This window comes from Podarcis tiliguerta (assembly GCF_965153285.1).
Source record: "Podarcis tiliguerta genome assembly, chromosome: 16".
NCBI classification, from domain to species: domain Eukaryota; kingdom Metazoa; phylum Chordata; class Lepidosauria; order Squamata; family Lacertidae; genus Podarcis; species Podarcis tiliguerta.
This window is the reverse complement of record NC_139549.1, coordinates 38760055-38777756: the sequence shown is the minus strand read 5'-3', so window position 1 is coordinate 38777756 and position 17702 is coordinate 38760055. Positions and strand designations below refer to the sequence as shown.

Below are 17702 nucleotides of genomic sequence, written 5' to 3'. Positions count from 1 at the left end.
TTAGTTAATGTAATGCAATTTTTTGTTGATAAAATGGATAACGTACTTGATTTAAAGGTTATGCAAAGGGTTTTTTTTTACCTCTTTGAAGAATCGGCTCTAAAGCATTTATTCTTTATTATATATTCTCATCTTAAGTAGTTGTCTGGGTAACCTTTTTTCTCTTTTTTGCTGAGTCTCCTTAAACCCTTATTGCTCCCCCTGCTAAGGAAGACCAGCTGAGACTTTGGCTGTGATGTGATAAACATGTCCCCCCACTCCACATCACCAAGAAGCAACAACCCAGCACAGCTGATTAAGTCTCCTGTAATAATCAAAGTAATCATGATCATTTCTTTGACTCTCTGGGGAGTGCCAGTAGCTGCATGAAAACTATGAATCAAGACTTGCAGATACTATTAATATCTCCTGTGATGTTCAGAGCTTGGCCTTACACCAAGGGCTCTGTCAAACTGATCACTCATTCTTTTCCCCGCAAAAATCTGTCTTTCGTAATCATCCCGGTGAGACTCTGCTGCTCAGTATCACTCAGATGACAATGTGCAAAGAGATGAATTGTCGCCTAAAAAATTCCTCTTGCTCCTACCATGCTCTGTGCAGGATGGTACTTTCCATGATGTTGGCGTCAGTGCTGCTTCCTGCAGATGAGTGCAAGGCTGCTGTTGCTCCGTGTTCCGTCCGTGACCCTCTTCCTATTCTTCACAAATATTATCAGTCTGGAGATGTTGTTATTGCTGGCATTATGTCTCAAATCTATATAACTTCAAACATAGCCTTCGATGAACCTCCTACACCTGAACTCTTCGATGACATTCTGTAAGGAAGTGTGTGTGTGTGTGTGTGTGTGTGTGTGTGTGTCTGTTTAAAAACCGTATCGTATATCTGTAATGGATATTTTTCTGCATTTGGCATATAATGAAGGTGATGCTCATTACACTAGTGGTCAAAATTGTGGAAAACTTTAAGGAAAGATGTATTTCTAAGGTTTGACAGCTCATAAGAAAAGTATAAAATTAGAATGAACTTCTACAGTATATCATTAGAATCTAATGCAGAATATAATGCCACAAACAGTGTTGAGCAGCCCTGACCTGAATCCAACAGAATATCTGTGGAGCTGATTAAATAAACTTTTAGTCAGAAGCAACCAAGGAATAAAGCACAAATTAGAAACAGTCATACAGTCTTGGTTTCACAAGAATCAAAATATTTGGTTCACTCCATGGGATGCCACTGCAGAGCTGCAATTGCAGCAAAAGGTTTCTACACTAACATAAATGGTGAAAAGTTATGAAATACCCTTTATCATGGTTTTGTGTGCATAACTTCTTTTATTTGGCTATTTGCTTCCTTTGGTGATCACTTGTAGCTGAGTAAGATTGTCTTTCATGAAGACGGTCTTAACAATGAGTCTGTATGTGACTGTGGAGTTCAATTCTGTATTCTCATGGCCTTCCACAGTGAGGACATAGATTTCTGGATGGGAGTTGATCACGGTGAGGGTTTGCCAAACATGCCTTCTCTTAGTGTGTTTTTCACTTTCGTCCTGAGTTCGAGTGTCTTCGAGTGGTGTTTAAACTACATTTTAAAAGATTTTCCTTGAAAGAGTCTTTAAACCTCTTTTGTTGACCACCAGCATTACACTTTCCATTCTTGAGTTGGGAATAGAATATTTGCTTTGGAAAATGATAGTCAGGCACCCGAACAACATGACCAGTCCAACGAAGCTGATGATGAAGAATCATTGCTTCAACACGGGTGATCTTTGCTTCTTCCTGTACACTGTCTTCCCAAGTGATGTGTAAAAATTTCCAGAGACACCCTTGAGGGAATCTTTTGAGGAGTTGGAGATGGTGTTTATCAGCGGCCCATGTTTCACAAGCATACAGTAAGGTTGGTAGTACGATAGAGACTCTCCTCCCTGAAAGAGAGGGGAGTGGTTGTGGACGGGAGCCTGAGCACCGCCCACAGTAGGGGGCTCAGCCCCCTGCCTTTCTGTTCCCTTGCTGGCGCTCCTCCCACCAACCGGCACCCAATCGGGTGCCACTGGGGGGTGTGGTCAGCCAAGTTCAAATTGCAGCGCCAGCCCTCTCCTCAGCCTCTTTCCACTCCATCTCGCCGAGAGTCATCAGCTAGGAGTCATCACAGTCATCACAGGGAAGAGCCACGAGGTTTGGAGTTGGGGGGTCTGTGTGTGTGGAGGCTTGCCTTTTAACTTTAGGAGGCTTGCGTGTGCTCATTGCTTTACTGCTTTTAAAAATCCAGGTTTGCCTTGCTGTGTCCTCTTTTCCCCATGTAAAAACCTACATTTAACCTTCCATTCCCCCCCCCCCCCCTCCTGGTGCTTGATTTGTTTGTGTGGTCTAAGTTTGAATTACCTTTCTTAAGCTGCAGCTTGTTCCCCTGCCCAGCACATGCCCCCGGTGAGGTCTGAGTGTGAGTGTGGCTCCATCTTTCTTTCTCCCTTGTCTCCTTGCTTGTCTTCCCTGCCTCTGCTTGGTAGCGGTGCGTTTTATTTTAATTTTTGGCCAGGGTGCTTGTACATTTCCCCTCTATTGCCCTTGCCTGTCCAATTGCGTGGCTGGTCTGGGTGACTGCATGGTGCTGATAATGGCAAGGTTGCAAGTTTGATCCCTGTATGGGACAGCTGAATATTTCTGCATTGCCTGGGTTGGACTAGATGATCCTCAGGGTTCCTTTTCCTGTTCCTTTTTAATTTTAAGTTGTGTGTGTGTGTGCTTGCAGCGTGTGTTTGTGCCTGCCGTTTATTGATTTATTACTCTTCTAGCGTGGGTTTAATTTACCTTGCCATCCCTTCCATTGGTACCACTTAAATCGGGAGCCCCCTGTAAATTTTAAAGGCTGCCGGGGCTTGGGAAAGACTGTACGCTTAAACCTCACCCCTCTTGGTTTCTCTAAGCCACCCCCCCCCTTTGCTTGATGTTTGGAGGATAGAAATAAGGCAGGGCTTGGGGTGGACAATTCAGGGTTTCTGATCAGGGAACCATTCCTCAGCACGGCACATTTATACGTTTAGAACCTTTGAAGGTGTGCCTTTGCCTGGTTCTTGTCATTGGCTTCACTTGCCAGTACAGGCTCCCTAAAGGAAACCACTTTTAAGCAACAACAACAACAACAACAAAGGTTACGGCTTATGGTACCTTAATGAAAAGTCCAGGTTTATATTTCCACTTCATTTCGGCTCACTGTGAGGACATCTATTTTTCCTTTTCTTCAAAAAGATTTTTCCTTGCCCGGCATGTTCATTTTGCCTCCACCCCTCCTCCCTCCCAACTCTCCCCCCCCCACTTTCCTTCTCCGCCCTCCCCCCTCCTCCCTCCCCCCACCCCTCCCCTTTCAGGAGATACATTGGTCTTTGGAGTTTCCTTTGCTTCTTGCCTGAGTAATCACAGTTGCCAGACAGGCTTTTCAACTCCTGGGGCAGGCTTGATTGCTCTCTGAGTGACCAGCATTTTGGGAGGCATTGTCTTTATGCACCTGGCAGTTCAGCAGCTCTAGTTGCATTGTCAGTTTAACTAACCAGCAGTTTGACCAATTACAGTCTTTTGTCTGTTTAATCACCCTTATTTCCCTCAACTGGTCTTGAGCCGACCTTGTGGGCAAAGATTTACTTTTCTTTGTTTGGCAAAGTTTCCTTTGTTTGATAAAGTTTCTCCAGCAGGGCCGCTGGTGTGGAATCTTATTGATTTCCTTTTCTCTTATTTTGGCTGCAGCTTCTGAGCATCTCCTTGTAAGCAGTTATTTTCAATTCTGCTTGATTACTTGGCATTGCTTTGCACCTAGATTTGCCTATCATTTAAAAGGGGCAACTTAAGAGCTTGGATAGCTCAACTGGTTGGAGCATAATGCTGATAATGCCAAGGTTTCTGGTTATTGTTCATTTTGTCAGCATTTACGCGGAGCAATTGATAATAGTAATTCCTACTCATAGCTATAAATCCATTGGCTATTAATTGAGATACTATTGATTAATAGTTAATTCATCAACTGTGCTCTGAACTTTATTGATGCCCAATAATTGTTTACTAACATTTATTTACAGTCAAGTTATTAATTGATTGGTGATATTAATACTAATTAAAAACAACAACAATAATAAAATAAAATAATAAATAAAATAAATTTGAAAAATAATAATAATAATAATAATAATAATAAATAATTATAAATATAATAATAATAATACATAATTATAAATATAATAATAATAAATAATAATAAATATAATAATAATAATAAATAATTATAAATATAATAATAATAATAATTAATAATAATAATAATTAATAATATTAAATAAATAAATAAATAAATGAAAATTAAATTTAAAATAAAATAAAGTAATTAGTGACAAAATAAATAGTAGGCGCATTTTACTAGTGCACAGAGCAGCTCATGGCGCCCAAGAGGAAGCGCACAGGTGCAGCACCAGCACACACTGCAGCTGGCGACCGTCATAATAATGAACCCAAACCCATTTCACATTTCCTCAATGCCTTCAGATCATTCATGGCTGACTATGAGCAGCGCTTTCTCTTAGCTATTCTTTAGTTCTATTTGCCTTGTGTTTCTTACTTCCTTGTTTCGCAAACCAGTGGCCAGCCTTTAAGCAATCCAGGTGCAGGCCCAAGCCCTCAGTCAGGAACGGCGGCTGTGCAAACTAGGTCTCGGCCTTGCTCGGTGACGACTGACTTTCAGAACCGCATCGGGGCGCCTGCGTGGAGGCTGCCGGCCCGTATCAATAACCCAGTGGCTTCCAGTTCTTCTTTGCAGAATAAGCAGCCCAGGGTCTAGCTTCCAGAATCAGGCACCTCATCAGCCGGTGATGACGAGTCAGAATGGCTTACGCCCTTTATGGCGAGAAGAAGCCATCAGAGGTGTATCGCACTGGGAAGCTGGACCTTAGAAGGATTTAAACGTAAGGTGTGCGGGTAATTCAATAAAGGGCAATGCCAATGGCAGTCTTGTAAGTACCCGCACGAGTGTGAGAGATGTGCAGGGGCTCACCCAGCCACAGTGTGTTACAAAGGGAAGCGGCTCTTTCGGGGAGGTCGGGGCTTTCACCACTCTAGTTCCAGACGAACCCCCGCAGCAGGGAACCATCGATAAAGTCCTTCTGGGTCTAGCATTTTCTCAAATTCAGCTTTCTCCTCTCCTCAACCACTTGTCCATCCATCCGGACGGAAGTGCAGCATCCTATCTTTGGAAGGGTTTCTCAGAGGGTTTTAGAATCCTAGTAGTTGGCTCCTTAACCGCGAAGGACTCTACTAATCAGAAGTCAGTAAGGGAAAGGACGCTCGCCCCGCCCCATGGGTAGCTAGCCCCACCCCACTATGTGTGCCACTCTGGGTGTCAGAGCAGCTAGCTCTGCCTCTGGAGTCACACTATGGCATACACTATGGGATGAACCCAACAGGGCCGCCACTTAGCCCCTGCTTGGTCTCCGGACAGAGGCACCCCTTCCCAGACCCACCCCCCTTTTGAGATTATTAGGCAACCAAATGTATCATTCCATAACACCTCATACAGGAATTATTTTTTCCTGGGGAGCCTGCCTTTTCTCCCAGATCAACTACAAGAGCAAGACCACAGCTTTAACAAAATGACAGCCGAAACAGGAAGACACATGGGAGCTTTGAAGTGTTCCAGATCCATTCCCTGTTCTCCCAATGAGCAGGGCAGCTGTGGGCAAAATTGCAAAGAAGTACAATAATGATTTTGTCCTCCGTCCTAGAATCTAGTAAGCCTTTAAGCCCAACAGTCGGAATCGCATAATTTCAGTCCGTTAACCATATTAGGGAACATGTATAGTTAGTAAACAAATTGCTAGTTTTGTGAGAAATAACACTTCACTGAAGTGGATAACGCTTTGGCTAAGAGCTCACCTTTGGCAATCTTCTAGAACATGTTGCATATGTAGCAGTTATTTCTAGCTAGAGTGAAACTGAAATCTGACATTTACAGTATCAAAAAAAAAAAAAAAACAAAAAAAAAACCACACACACACACACACACACACACACACAAAACCACACAAAAAACAAACCAAACAAAAACAACAGCAGCAGCAACAACAAAAACCCTTCCCAAACCTGCATATATCGCCCTTGGGCATCGTGCCGAAGAAGAATCCCGGGGAATTTCGGCTCATTCACAATTTATCCTATCCGAAGGGCGGCTTAGTAAATGACGCCATTCCACCAGAGTTATGCTCGGTGAAGTATGCCACTTTCGATCACGCGGTTAAATTGATCAGGAGTTTTGGTCAAGGGGCGCTTTTGGCAAAGTGTGATATTGAATCGGCTTTCCGCCTTTTGCCGGTGCATATTTCAAGGTAAATATTATGTGGATAAGGCCATGCCAATGGGCTGCTCTGTAGCCTGTTCGGCTTTCGAAACATTTAGCACCTTTTTGGATTGGGCCTTAAGATTTAAAACAAATTCCATTGGGGTTACGCACTATTTGGATGACTTTCTCTTCATGGGGAGGTCCGGCTCCGGGGAATGCGCCTCACTGCTGAAGGCCTTTGCGGCCTTGGCGCAGGACTTGGGTGTTCCTTTTGCAGCGGAGAAAACAGAGGGACCCACTACTTGCATCACGTATCTGGGCATCGAGTTAGCTCAATCCTCCCGCTTACGTAGGGAAAAAAAAAAAAAATTGACAGCCTTAGGGAAATAATCCGGCCCACCCTTCTGCTAAAAAAGATTACCCTTCGGCAGATCCAGTCCCTATTAGGTCATTTTAACCTCGCTTGCAGGGTGATCTCCCCGGGACGCCCCTTCTGCACCCGCTTGGCCAGGCTGTCAGTAGGCCTCAATCATCCGCACCACAGGGTTAGACTCCCGAAATCGGTCAAGGAAGACCTGGAGGTTTGGGGGACCTTCTTAGATAATTATAGTGGAGTCTCGCTATGGCAGGATATTCTTAACTTAACTTCAGATTTTCAGGTCCAATCGGATGCGGCAGGGTCGCTAGGTTTAGGTGTGTACTTTAGGGGGTGATGGTGTGCTCAGCGGTGGCCAGCAGGATGGCAGGGTGAGGCTATCACGCGAGACCTGACTTTTCTCGAGTTTTTTCCGATAGTGGTCGCGGTGCACATCTGGACGCAGGAATTCCAAAACCGTCGGGTGTGCTTCAAAACCGACAACCAGGCGGTGGTAAAGATTTTGGAAAGGCAGTCTTCTCGATCTTCAAGGGTAGCGGCCCTTCTGCGGTCGTTCGTCCTCCGGTGCCTTGAGTATAATATAATCTTTTCTGCCAAATTTGTACCAGGAATCAATAATAACATTGCGGATGCCTTGTCTCGCTTTCAGATGTCTCGCTTCCGGTCGCTGGCACCTGGAGTGCAACTGTTGCCCGAACCCTTTCCGGAGCACCTGTGGAACGTTGGAGACGCAAAGTGATACAGGGAGTATTAGCGTCCGTCGCACCATCCACCCTCAGGTCTTATAAGAAGGCCTGGTGCGATTTCCTGGGTTTCAGGTCCGGGTCATCGGGGCTTGCTCCTAGCGTGCCACCGTCCTCCGACGACGTCTTAAGATATCTTTCTCACCTAGACGACCTGGGCTGAGCTCCCAAAACCTTAAAGATTCATGTAGCTGCCATTAGTTTCTTCTCCAAAGCTACATTCTCCTCTGACCCGTGCAATGACTTCTTAGTCCGCAGGGCTATCGAGGGCTGGAGCAGGCTTCAACCTTCACGGGCTGGGGGCCGTAAGCCGATCTCTTATGCGCTATTGTCCAAAATCCGCACAAAGTTAAAATCCATCTGCTGGTCCAAGTATGAGGCCCGCATGTTTTCCGCCGCCTATTCGATTGCGTTTTTCGGCGCCCTACGGGTGGGCGAGGTTGTAGCCGAGGCTGGCGCAAACGGCTCAACGCGCGGCCGCTTATTGGACGATGTGCAGCTATCAGAGGCGTCCATGACACTCAGGATACGCCAGTCAAAAACAGATCAGGCCGGCAGGGGGGTGTTTGTGAAGCTGGTAGCTTCTGCGGAGTCGGGTCCATGTCCGGTAAAGGACACCAGACGATTTCTCTACCTCCGGCCTCCCGGCCCAGGTCCTCTTCTGGTCCACCTAGACGGTTCCCCGCTTCTAAGGCATCAATTCACGAGGGTGCTCCGCAGAGCCATTGATTCCTGTGGGTTACCTGCCCAAGACTACGCAGCGCACTCCTTTCGGATCGCCGCTGCAACAACAGCCGCTCATTTGGGCTTGCCGGTGGATAGGATTAAGGAGATGGGCCGGTGGAAATCTGATGCATATAAAGCCTATATCCGCTAGATTACATTACATTAACCCCCCCACTTACCTGTCGCTTTCTTCTTTTCATCCTCAGCTGCTGCCAAAAAGATCGTGTGGATTTGCGGCCACAGTATCGTCCATTGGGCCCGTGCAAGGGCGTGTAGTTCCGGCCTCACTGTTAATCTTGGCCTACATCCGGGAGTCCGCTGTTTCTGGTTCATGAAATGGGGCATGCGTTGGCAGGAGCTTATGCCTATGTTGCGGGAGAAAGTGGCTTTGTTCGGCCCCCCCGACATCCTTATTGTCCAGCTAGGCGAGAATGACCTCGTTACCAGGAGTACGGCAGACTTGTCATGGAGTATAAGAACTGATTTGGGCGAGATTGCTGTCTTGTGTCCCGGGACTACCGTGTTTTGGTCCTCCCTCCTGAAGAGAATTGTGTGGCGAGGGGCGAAGTGTTGTATGGCCGTGGAGAAAATCAGAAAGACTTTGAACCGGGCCGTGTCCCGTTGGGTGCGCTGTCGGAATGGCCAAGTTATTGTGCATGATCGTATTCGGATTGGCAACATGGACTTGTATAGAGATGACGGGGTTCATCTCTGAGACCTGGGGAATGACCTGTGGCTTGACAGCATCATCAGTAGCGTCAGGGATTGGTTGCAGCTGTGAGGGTATTGGCGGCGAGCCTTTGGCTCGGGTGGCGGTTAGGCATTGGATTATTGCGTTATGGTGTGTGGGAAGGCTAGGTGTGGCCATCGGCCTAAGCCTTCAATTTTGGGTATTCCGTTAAAGGAATCTGGGGGTCGTGTATTCCGTCCGATGCCTGCTTGGCGGGAGGCCATGGCACGACCCCTGGTGACGTCAGGGGAGAGCCTATAGTTGTATTATCATCAACAGGCTCCGCCCCCCTGGTGATTCAACCCCTGTGGTGGACATCCAATGCCTAAGCCAATACCTTTTTCACTGCTGTAACCAATAAAGTTGTGGCCTTTTCATGCCCATAAACCATATATCACGTGTCCTTGTGTGTTCATTTCCACGGGGCGGGGGTCGGGTCCTCGAACCACAACTTTGTAAACAAGCATTTTGGTTTCCCTGCAAATGTCCCAGTCCTCAAATAGTCTGCACTTTAACCAAGAGAAAGCTGCACTCGCAGAGCTCAAGCGATGTGGATTTCGGTATCAGTGTTGGCCCTTCTGGAAAGGTAAGAGAGGTTATCAACATTTTCCATTGAGTTAGATTTGTGGCACTGCAGAAGGGTAGTTTGGTGCTTGCTGGTGGTTTTTTGGGTCTTGAGCAATAGGCCAAGCTTTTCGTAATCTTCTACAGAGATATTTAGCATGGTTTTGAGGTCATACAGACATACTTTCCAAAATGTTTTCACAATATTGGCCACTAGTGTATGGTGATTACTGCCACTCTTTGCCTTCCACATAAAGGTAAAGGTAAAGGTACCCCTGCCCATACGGGCCAGTCTTGACAGACTCTAGGGTTGTGCGCCCATCTCACTCAAAGAGGCCAAGGGCCAGCGCTGTCCGAAGACACTTCCGGGTCACGTGGCCAGCGTGACATCGCTGCTCTGGCGAGCCAGAGCCGCACACGGAAACACCATTTACCTTCCCGCTAGTAAGTGGTCCCTATTTATCTACTTGCACCCAGGGGTGCTTTCGAACTGCTAGGTTAGCAGGCGCTGGGACCGAACAGCGGGAGCGCACCCCGCTGCGGGGATTCGAACCGCCGACCTTTCGATCGGCAAGCCCTAGGCACTGAGGCTTTAACCCACAGCGCCACCCGCGTCCCACATAGTTCTGGTGTTTATGAGACATGGGGGCAGATCTGATATCTCAAACCCACTACTGCAGTGTATGATAACCTTTTTCTTCTTAAATGGTAGGATTATACCGGTCTTCAGTTTTTTTTAAAAAAAACGTTTGCAAGGCAGCATACAAAGTAACATCCCCATTCACTTTGTTAAGGCTTTCTGCTCATTTACCATGGTGAGCGAAGGATTTCTTTTTTAATATTTGACTTCAATCAAAGCCAAGTGGTAATTCATTCAGAGTTAGAGGTGTTTTTATTATAAGCTTTTGGTAGCCAGACTTTTCTCCTCCCCCTCCTCCATAGACCAGAACTAGTAGAATGGGGGCAGCCCAGCTGTGAAGCAAATTGAAGCAGCTGCCTTGGGCCAGGGAATTCCTGCTGCTGCCACTATACAGCTGCCATGGCTGCCACAGTGGTGTCTAGTGAGATCTCCTAAGATCTTGTGAACTCACAGAGTTTATCAACAGAAGACACCACCACTGTGCAGCCCCAGGAGGCCAGGCATTGGAGGGGGTGAGGTGGGGTGGAGGCACCTCCCTGTGAGATGTGGCCTCATGTGCATGTATCTGGACATGGATGATTGTATTTAGCAGGACTGAAAGCCATGCTAGGAGTTAGATGTTCAAGGAAGCAAAACATCCAGGTTTGGGTTTCAATATATCCACACATTTTGGTGAAGGTGAACTGTTACACACTATGTCACTCTCCATACAGGCCAGTGACACAACTCTACCAGCATATCCTGGCTTTGGCATTTGGTGTAAAAGAGATAAATGAAGATCCCCAAATCTTGCCCAATATCTCTCTGGGTTTCCACATCTATAACAGCCATTTCAGTCCAAGCTGGACCTACCAAGCCTCCGTGGAACTTCTCTCTAGCCAAGAAAGACTCCTCCCCAACTACAAGTGTGATGTTCAGGAGACTCCAAAGGCAGTAATTGGGGGGCCAAACTCTGATTTATATCTCCACATGTCAACCATCCTGTCTATGTACAAGATGCCAAAAGTAAGAAGTCTGCATGGAGCATGGGTCATAATGAAATCTGTTTACAGTTGCCTTTGACTAAGTCTCATTGGGTTGCATTCTGCTAACTGAAGAACAAAATATCAAGGGAATGGCAAATAGTGGGTATAGGTTGGTATTTATCAACCAAAAATGTAGGTTGTGGAAAATATGTCCACACCTCCTGAATGTTCCACACCTCCTGAAAAACTCAGTTGAACATATAACAAAGATTTATTTTGCATAATAAAGTTGGTAAAAACAAAAGATATATCAGGAGATAAAATTATTTCAGGAAACAGTTAGCTTATTAATTATTACACTAAATTTAGTTGATGTTACAGGCTTCAGAACAAGGTGGTAAACATATATCTTCTTTTTAACGTCAGTTACTTCTTTTCAGTTTGATGTTACAATTGGTAAACAATCGGCTCATTTCCATTTTCCATTACTTCTGTTTCTTAAACCTAATTACATAGGCGGTACAGTTTCAGACTTTGGTTCTTATACTAGGTAGTACTATCTGTCAGTTTCCCCACTTTCTATCAATCCCACTCCTGAGGTTCTCCAAATAGCACAACAGCCCCAGCCCTCTTAACGGGTTTGGGTGTCTTCTCTTTCTAGGAGATATCTCCCTTCGTAACTGGAAGGAGACCCAAGCAGACGGGATCCTGCAGAGGATTGAGGGGCCCATGTGCAGTGCAGCATGACATCATGCAAGTGATGTCACACAACACCCTGATGTCATATGTGTGATGCAATTGGGAGCTGAATGCCCCTTGAATATTGAGAGGGCTCAGCCCCCCAAAAAGTACATTGGTGGGGATGAAACTGCCTCGGCCCCTAGGAGTTGGTGTGCCTGGTATCCTCACAACTCTACTTCTCCTTGATCAAACTTAGCCCTCCAGTTAACTTTTGACTGAAAAGTCTTACAGTGCTCTACACAATGCCATGCTATCTAAGCTCAGGGGCTCCTTTCTTTAGCTATAGACATTTTCCTCAGGGTGGCTCCACCCTCTTGCTGACTGGCTGTCTTGGTAGCCATTTACCTGTTATTTCCTTTATCCTCCTTTGCATATGAAAGACAGCAAATTTTGCCGTAAACACAACAGCTAATACTTCTATTTGATGAAAATGCATTAATATCTAAGTATTTCCCCACGCTACAGATTATAAATTAAAAGAAATACAGTGGTACCTCAGGTTATGAACTTCTGGAGGTCCGTTCTTAACCCAAAACTGTTCTTAACCTGAGGGGCGCTTTCGCTAATGGGGCCTCCCACTGCAGGCGCACTGCTGGCGCACGATTGCCATTCTCATCCTGGGACAAAGTTCGTAACCCGAGGTACTACTTCCAGGTTAGTGGAGTTTGTAACTCAAAGTGTTTGTAGCCCAAGGTACCACTGTAAACAAAAAGCTGAATCCCCCTGGTTAATATATTGAAATCTGGTTTGGGGGTTTTGATATCATCATTTGTTGTCATCTTTCTTCCCTTGATTTTATTAATGACCCTCTTTAGCTCATCTATGGCTCTTCTCCTGTGACGACTAATGACGTTCAAGCCCTTTTCACCCACTGGATATTCCCAGGTGGAACTCAGCAATACGAGGGGCTCCTCCAGTTACTGCTGCATTTCTGTTGGGTGTGGATTGGTGTGCTTTTTCTCCATGGTGACACTGGAGAGAGATTTGTACAAAATGTTCTCCCTATCTTTGCCCAGAAGGGTATCTGCTTTGATTTCATAGAAAGTTTCCCTAAGGATACATCTTCTGGTGAGTTTGATGAAGTGGTGGAAGAAGGTTCGAAAACATTGAACATTATTGTGGGAAGCACTGCCAATGCTGTGGTTGTACATGGTGAAATTCACACAATGATGGTAATGAGAACAATACCCACACTTGCAGAAGCGAATGATGTGTCAATGCAAGGAAATACAAAAGTCTGGATTATGACAGCCCAGATGGATTTCACATCACTTCCCTTTCAAAGAGGTTGGGACATCACATTCCTCCATGGGGCTCTATCCTTTGCAGTTCACTCTAAGGATCTTCCAGGATTCCAGAAATTTATTCAGATGAGAAAGCCTACCTTGGAAAAAGAAGATCGTTTTCTCAGGGTTTTCTGGGAAGAGGCATTTAATTGTGGTTTTCATGATTCTGCTTCAGAGAAGACAGATGACAAATTCTGCACTGGGGAGGAGAATATTGAGAGCCTTCCTGGGTCTGTTTTTGAAACGAGCATGACAGCCCACAGCTACAGCATCTACAATGCAATCTATATTTTGGCACATGCTTTGCACACCATGCAGTCCACCAAATTAAATTGCAGAGCAATGGCAGGTGGAGCAAGATGGAAACTTACAGATCAACAGCCCTGGCAGGTAATGTTGTCTTCCAGTTAATACAGATGTCTGTGATCAACTCTGGAGCTCAGCCAAAGGGGGCACTTTTCTTGAATACCTCTGTCAGTAAGGGAAACCCATTCCACTTTCCTCTCGGGGAGAAAGTGACTATAACATAGTGGATGAAATTCTGCCATCACTTCAAACTTGTCCTTGAAATAGCAAAATGTGGCTATAGATGGCTAGGTACAGGATAACATACTATCACAATTTGTACAAAGGCAGCCCTGTATCCCTGGAAAGTGATGAGCAGCTTATCTACACAGCTTATCCTCCTATCTGAAGGAACGTCCTGTCTAATATTTGTGGTCTAATTTCTATGAAATTTGGGCCAAGACTTACTGTAATTCTTAAAAGAACCACATTTGTGTTCCACAATGTTGCTCTTTTGTATATGCGCATGAGCAGGGCTTTTTTCAGCCGGAACTCCCTGGAACTCAGTTCTCTCTCCTCTCCGGGGGGCTCCATTGCCACTCCAAGGGAACGAGGGAGGTGTTTGTGGTGAGTTCCAGCACCTCTTTTTCTAGAAAACAGCACTGCTCATTAATTCCTTTTTCCTTCTTAGCTCCATCCATTTTTGAAGAAGAGACTCATTAAAAACAGAGAAAGAAAAACACTAAGATACAACTTTTAAATGGACCACAAACTATAGCTCTTGAATGTTAAAGATAAGCACTCTATTTGTACGAATATTACTAATATTTAATCATTTTTGGCAACTTCATTAATTGTTTTTTCCGTCTTCAAACTTAGCTCCACCACTTTCTGGGAAGTGTTTCATTTAATAATAGTGTTGGGGAAGAAGTTTCTTTTGACCAAAATGGGGAATTAGTAGCTGGATTGGATGTAATAAATTGGGTGACATTCCCAAATCAGTCCTTTCTGAGAGTCAAAGTTGGAACAATGGACCCACAAGCTCCCCCAGAAAAGAGGTTAACCATTCATGATGATGGTATCATGTGGCCCAACTGGTTCAACCAGGTAAGAAGTTGTTCTGGACTTTCTCTAGCTTTTTGCTCAGTGTCCCAAAACTGCCTCATTGCAACACATTGAATCATCAATTATCAGAATCAGACTCGATCTGTGAAGGAAAATCAAGCTGTAGCACTGATAAAAGGAAAGCTATCTGGTTTCTACGTCTATTTGCAGAAGTGTCTCAGCTATAAAGAAAGTGTCACTAGTCAATGAAATTTGAGGAAGCCCAGTATGTCTTTTAATTAGTATATACATTATTATTATTCCTTCCTTCCCTCTCAGGATTCTGCACAGGTCCCCAGCGCATTCTGGGGCTGGGCCAGGAAACACCCGGGCCAAAATCAACCTCCTTCAAACAATATGGCTGAAAGTAGAAAAATTTAATCTGGCTTGGAACTGGTGAAGAAGACCCATGCAACCATCAGGATTGTACCCTCTACTCATTAACGGGCTCAATCCTGCTCAGTTTGACTGCACTCATGTGCCCCCCTGCTTGGAACAGGCACACATATCCAAAGTGCAGAGTGGGGCTATTTGAAAGCTCTGTTGCAAAGAGCTCTCTGTGCTGCTCTTTGCAGATGCTGCCTGCCTTTCCTTCAGAATCAGCCCAATTCATTTTGGGATTTGGCCGAATCTGTTCCACAGCCGTAATTTGTACCCCAGAATTACTCCAGGTGGAGTCAATCCATTAGTTAAACCTTCTCATTGGTTTGCAGCATTATGGTAAACATAAGAAACACATTCCCTTACATTGGCTGCTGAGCTAAATGATTAACAGTGAATGTTCACAGAAACCGCAGGTACAAACAATTATTTTAAGACCTACCTGGCTCCGCAAAAGTAAATTTCAAGACACATGCAGGTGATGAAGAAGGTAACTCTGCAAGCAAACAGCACTGCAAGAATCCATCAAAAGCAAACAATTACAGTTGCAATCAAAATTATTCAACCCCATTGCAAATCAGGTTTATTATCAAAATTTACAGAATTTCAGCTTTTTGCCAAAGCAATTGAAATAGCTCAACTCAATGGATGTTTCCATACAAAAGTACAAAAAGAAAGCAAATGCACTGAATGTTGCCAGAGAAACCATTGGAAGCATAGCTTGCAAGTTCCAAGTTAAAGGAACAGTGGTTAGACACTGGACAGGGCAGAATTTCAATAATTTCTATTGCAACTGTGAGTCAAAAGCACTTGAGCGATTTCTATATTCATGAGATACTGACCCAATAAGCTTTCACCTGAACATTTTCTAATTTGATAAGATATTGGCATGCTGATCTCTGAAGAAGTTCAAATACTTACTAATATGGTTTTCATAAAGGCAAAGGTACTGGAGTAATGGTAGAAGTTCCAATGCTGCAATTAGAGCAAGATTTAAGATCATCTTCAGATAAAACAAAAAACCTATAGCAATCTATAGCTTAACTGTCATTTTTACTATTTGAAGATAAGTCCCAAACGATTTTCTTCTTTCATTTATGAACAGGCACAACCCACCTCTCTGTGTAATGAGAATTGTCATGTAGGTTATAGAAAGAACAAGAAGGAAGGAAAGCCATTCTGCTGCTATGATTGCCTTCCGTGTCCAGAAGGGAAGATCTCAAACAAGGAGGGTAAGGAATGCATTGCACGCTTTAATTTTACCTGTGCATCAGAAGCTCCTTTCTCTAGTGGGAAAACAGTATGGAAGTAGCAAATATATATTCTGGCATCTCTTAGATGCATTGTGCCAATTTGGGGACTGAAGACCTTTTTTAATAATAAGATTTGTTTCTTCCATTTTCATTTTCAGACATGGACGACTGTTCAGAATGCCCTGGAGATCAATATGCAAACAATGAACAGAATGGCTGCCTCCCCAAAGACAAAACATTCTTGTCTTATGGAGAACCGTTGGGGATCAGTTTGGCCACGTTTGCCCTCTTCTTTTCCTGCATCACAGCTTTGGTGCTTCAAATATTCACAAAGCACAGAGATACTCCCATAGTCAAAGCCAACAACCGCAACCTCACTTATCTTCTCCTCCTTTTCCTCCTGCTCTCCTTCCTTTGTGCTCTGCTCTTCATTGGCCAGCCTGAGGAAGTCACCTGCCTCCTTCGACAAACTGCTTTTGGCATGATCTTCTCAGTGGCAATTTCTTGCATCTTGGCCAAAACTGCCATTGTGGTTCTAGCTTTCATGGCCACCAAGCCAGGGTCCCAAATGAGGAAGTGGGTAGGGAAGCCACTGGGCACCCCAATTGTGCTTTCCTGCTCCCTTATGCAAGTGACAATTTGTACTGTGTGGCTGGCAACCTCTCCCCCATTCCCAGATGTTGACATGCACTCAATGACTGAAGAAATAATACTAGAATGTAATGAAGGTTCCACTGTCATGTTTTATTGTGTCCTGGGATTCATGGGTTTGCTGGCCATAGTCAGCTTCACTGTTGCCTTCCTGGCTCGAAGGTTGCCTGACAGTTTCAATGAAGCCAAATTCATCACCTTCAGCATGTTGGTCTTTTGCAGTGTGTGGCTGTCCTTTGTTCCAACCTACTTGAGCACCAAGGGCAAATACATGGTGGCTGTGGAGATCTTCTCCATCTTGGCCTCCAGTTTTGGGTTACTGGGTTGCATCTTTACCCCCAAATGCTATGTTATTTTACTGAGGCCTGAACTGAACAGCAGGGAGCAGCTAATAAGAAGACAGTTTTAAATAATCCAGAAGTCTGAATCATGTTCGTAATTCTAGGTGTCTGTTATTGCTGTTTTATTTACGTGTATGTAATTAGAAATCTGGGATACTCATGTCCCTAGAAATTAAAGAATCAACAACTAAACAAATAATTAAAGAATTAACAAGTAAATGATAAAAAAGATCTGGAGCAACCCCAAAGAGCTCCTTTGGGAGAAACTGTGAGGACGCAATTAGGACAGTGGTGAATTTATTAATTATTTCCATCACTGCCACTGATGAGGATCAGTACTAATTCTGTGGCAATGTCTTTGAGCACAACTGGCCTGAGACATTATCCGTATTGAAACAAAATGGAATCCATCCGTCAACCATCTACAAATCCACCTAACAGTGCCCTCATTCCACCTTGAAGATTGGGGGCGGGGGGAAAGACTTTGTCCAAAGCCTTACTGAAATAAAGATACAATATGTCCACAGCACTAAGCTAGACTTTTCTGTAAGGAAATGTCATACTCTTTATTGCACCTGCAACTGGATCCTGCATTATTTTCCTCTCT

General features: G+C 44.6%; 1 protein-coding gene across 1 annotated transcript; it reads left to right on the top strand.

Annotated features, from left to right (window-relative positions):
• Positions 1 to 14298: 14298 nt before the first annotated feature.
• On the top strand, positions 14299 to 17163 carry LOC310667178 (vomeronasal type-2 receptor 26-like; the record flags this gene model as incomplete). Its single annotated transcript, XM_083418898.1, has 2 exons — positions 14299 to 14472; positions 15996 to 17163. Exon 2 carries the CDS (start codon positions 16264 to 16266, stop codon positions 17161 to 17163), a length of 900 nt encoding a protein of 299 aa, XP_083275024.1. The 5' UTR covers positions 14299 to 14472; positions 15996 to 16263.
• Between the last annotated feature and the right edge of the window lie 539 nt (positions 17164 to 17702).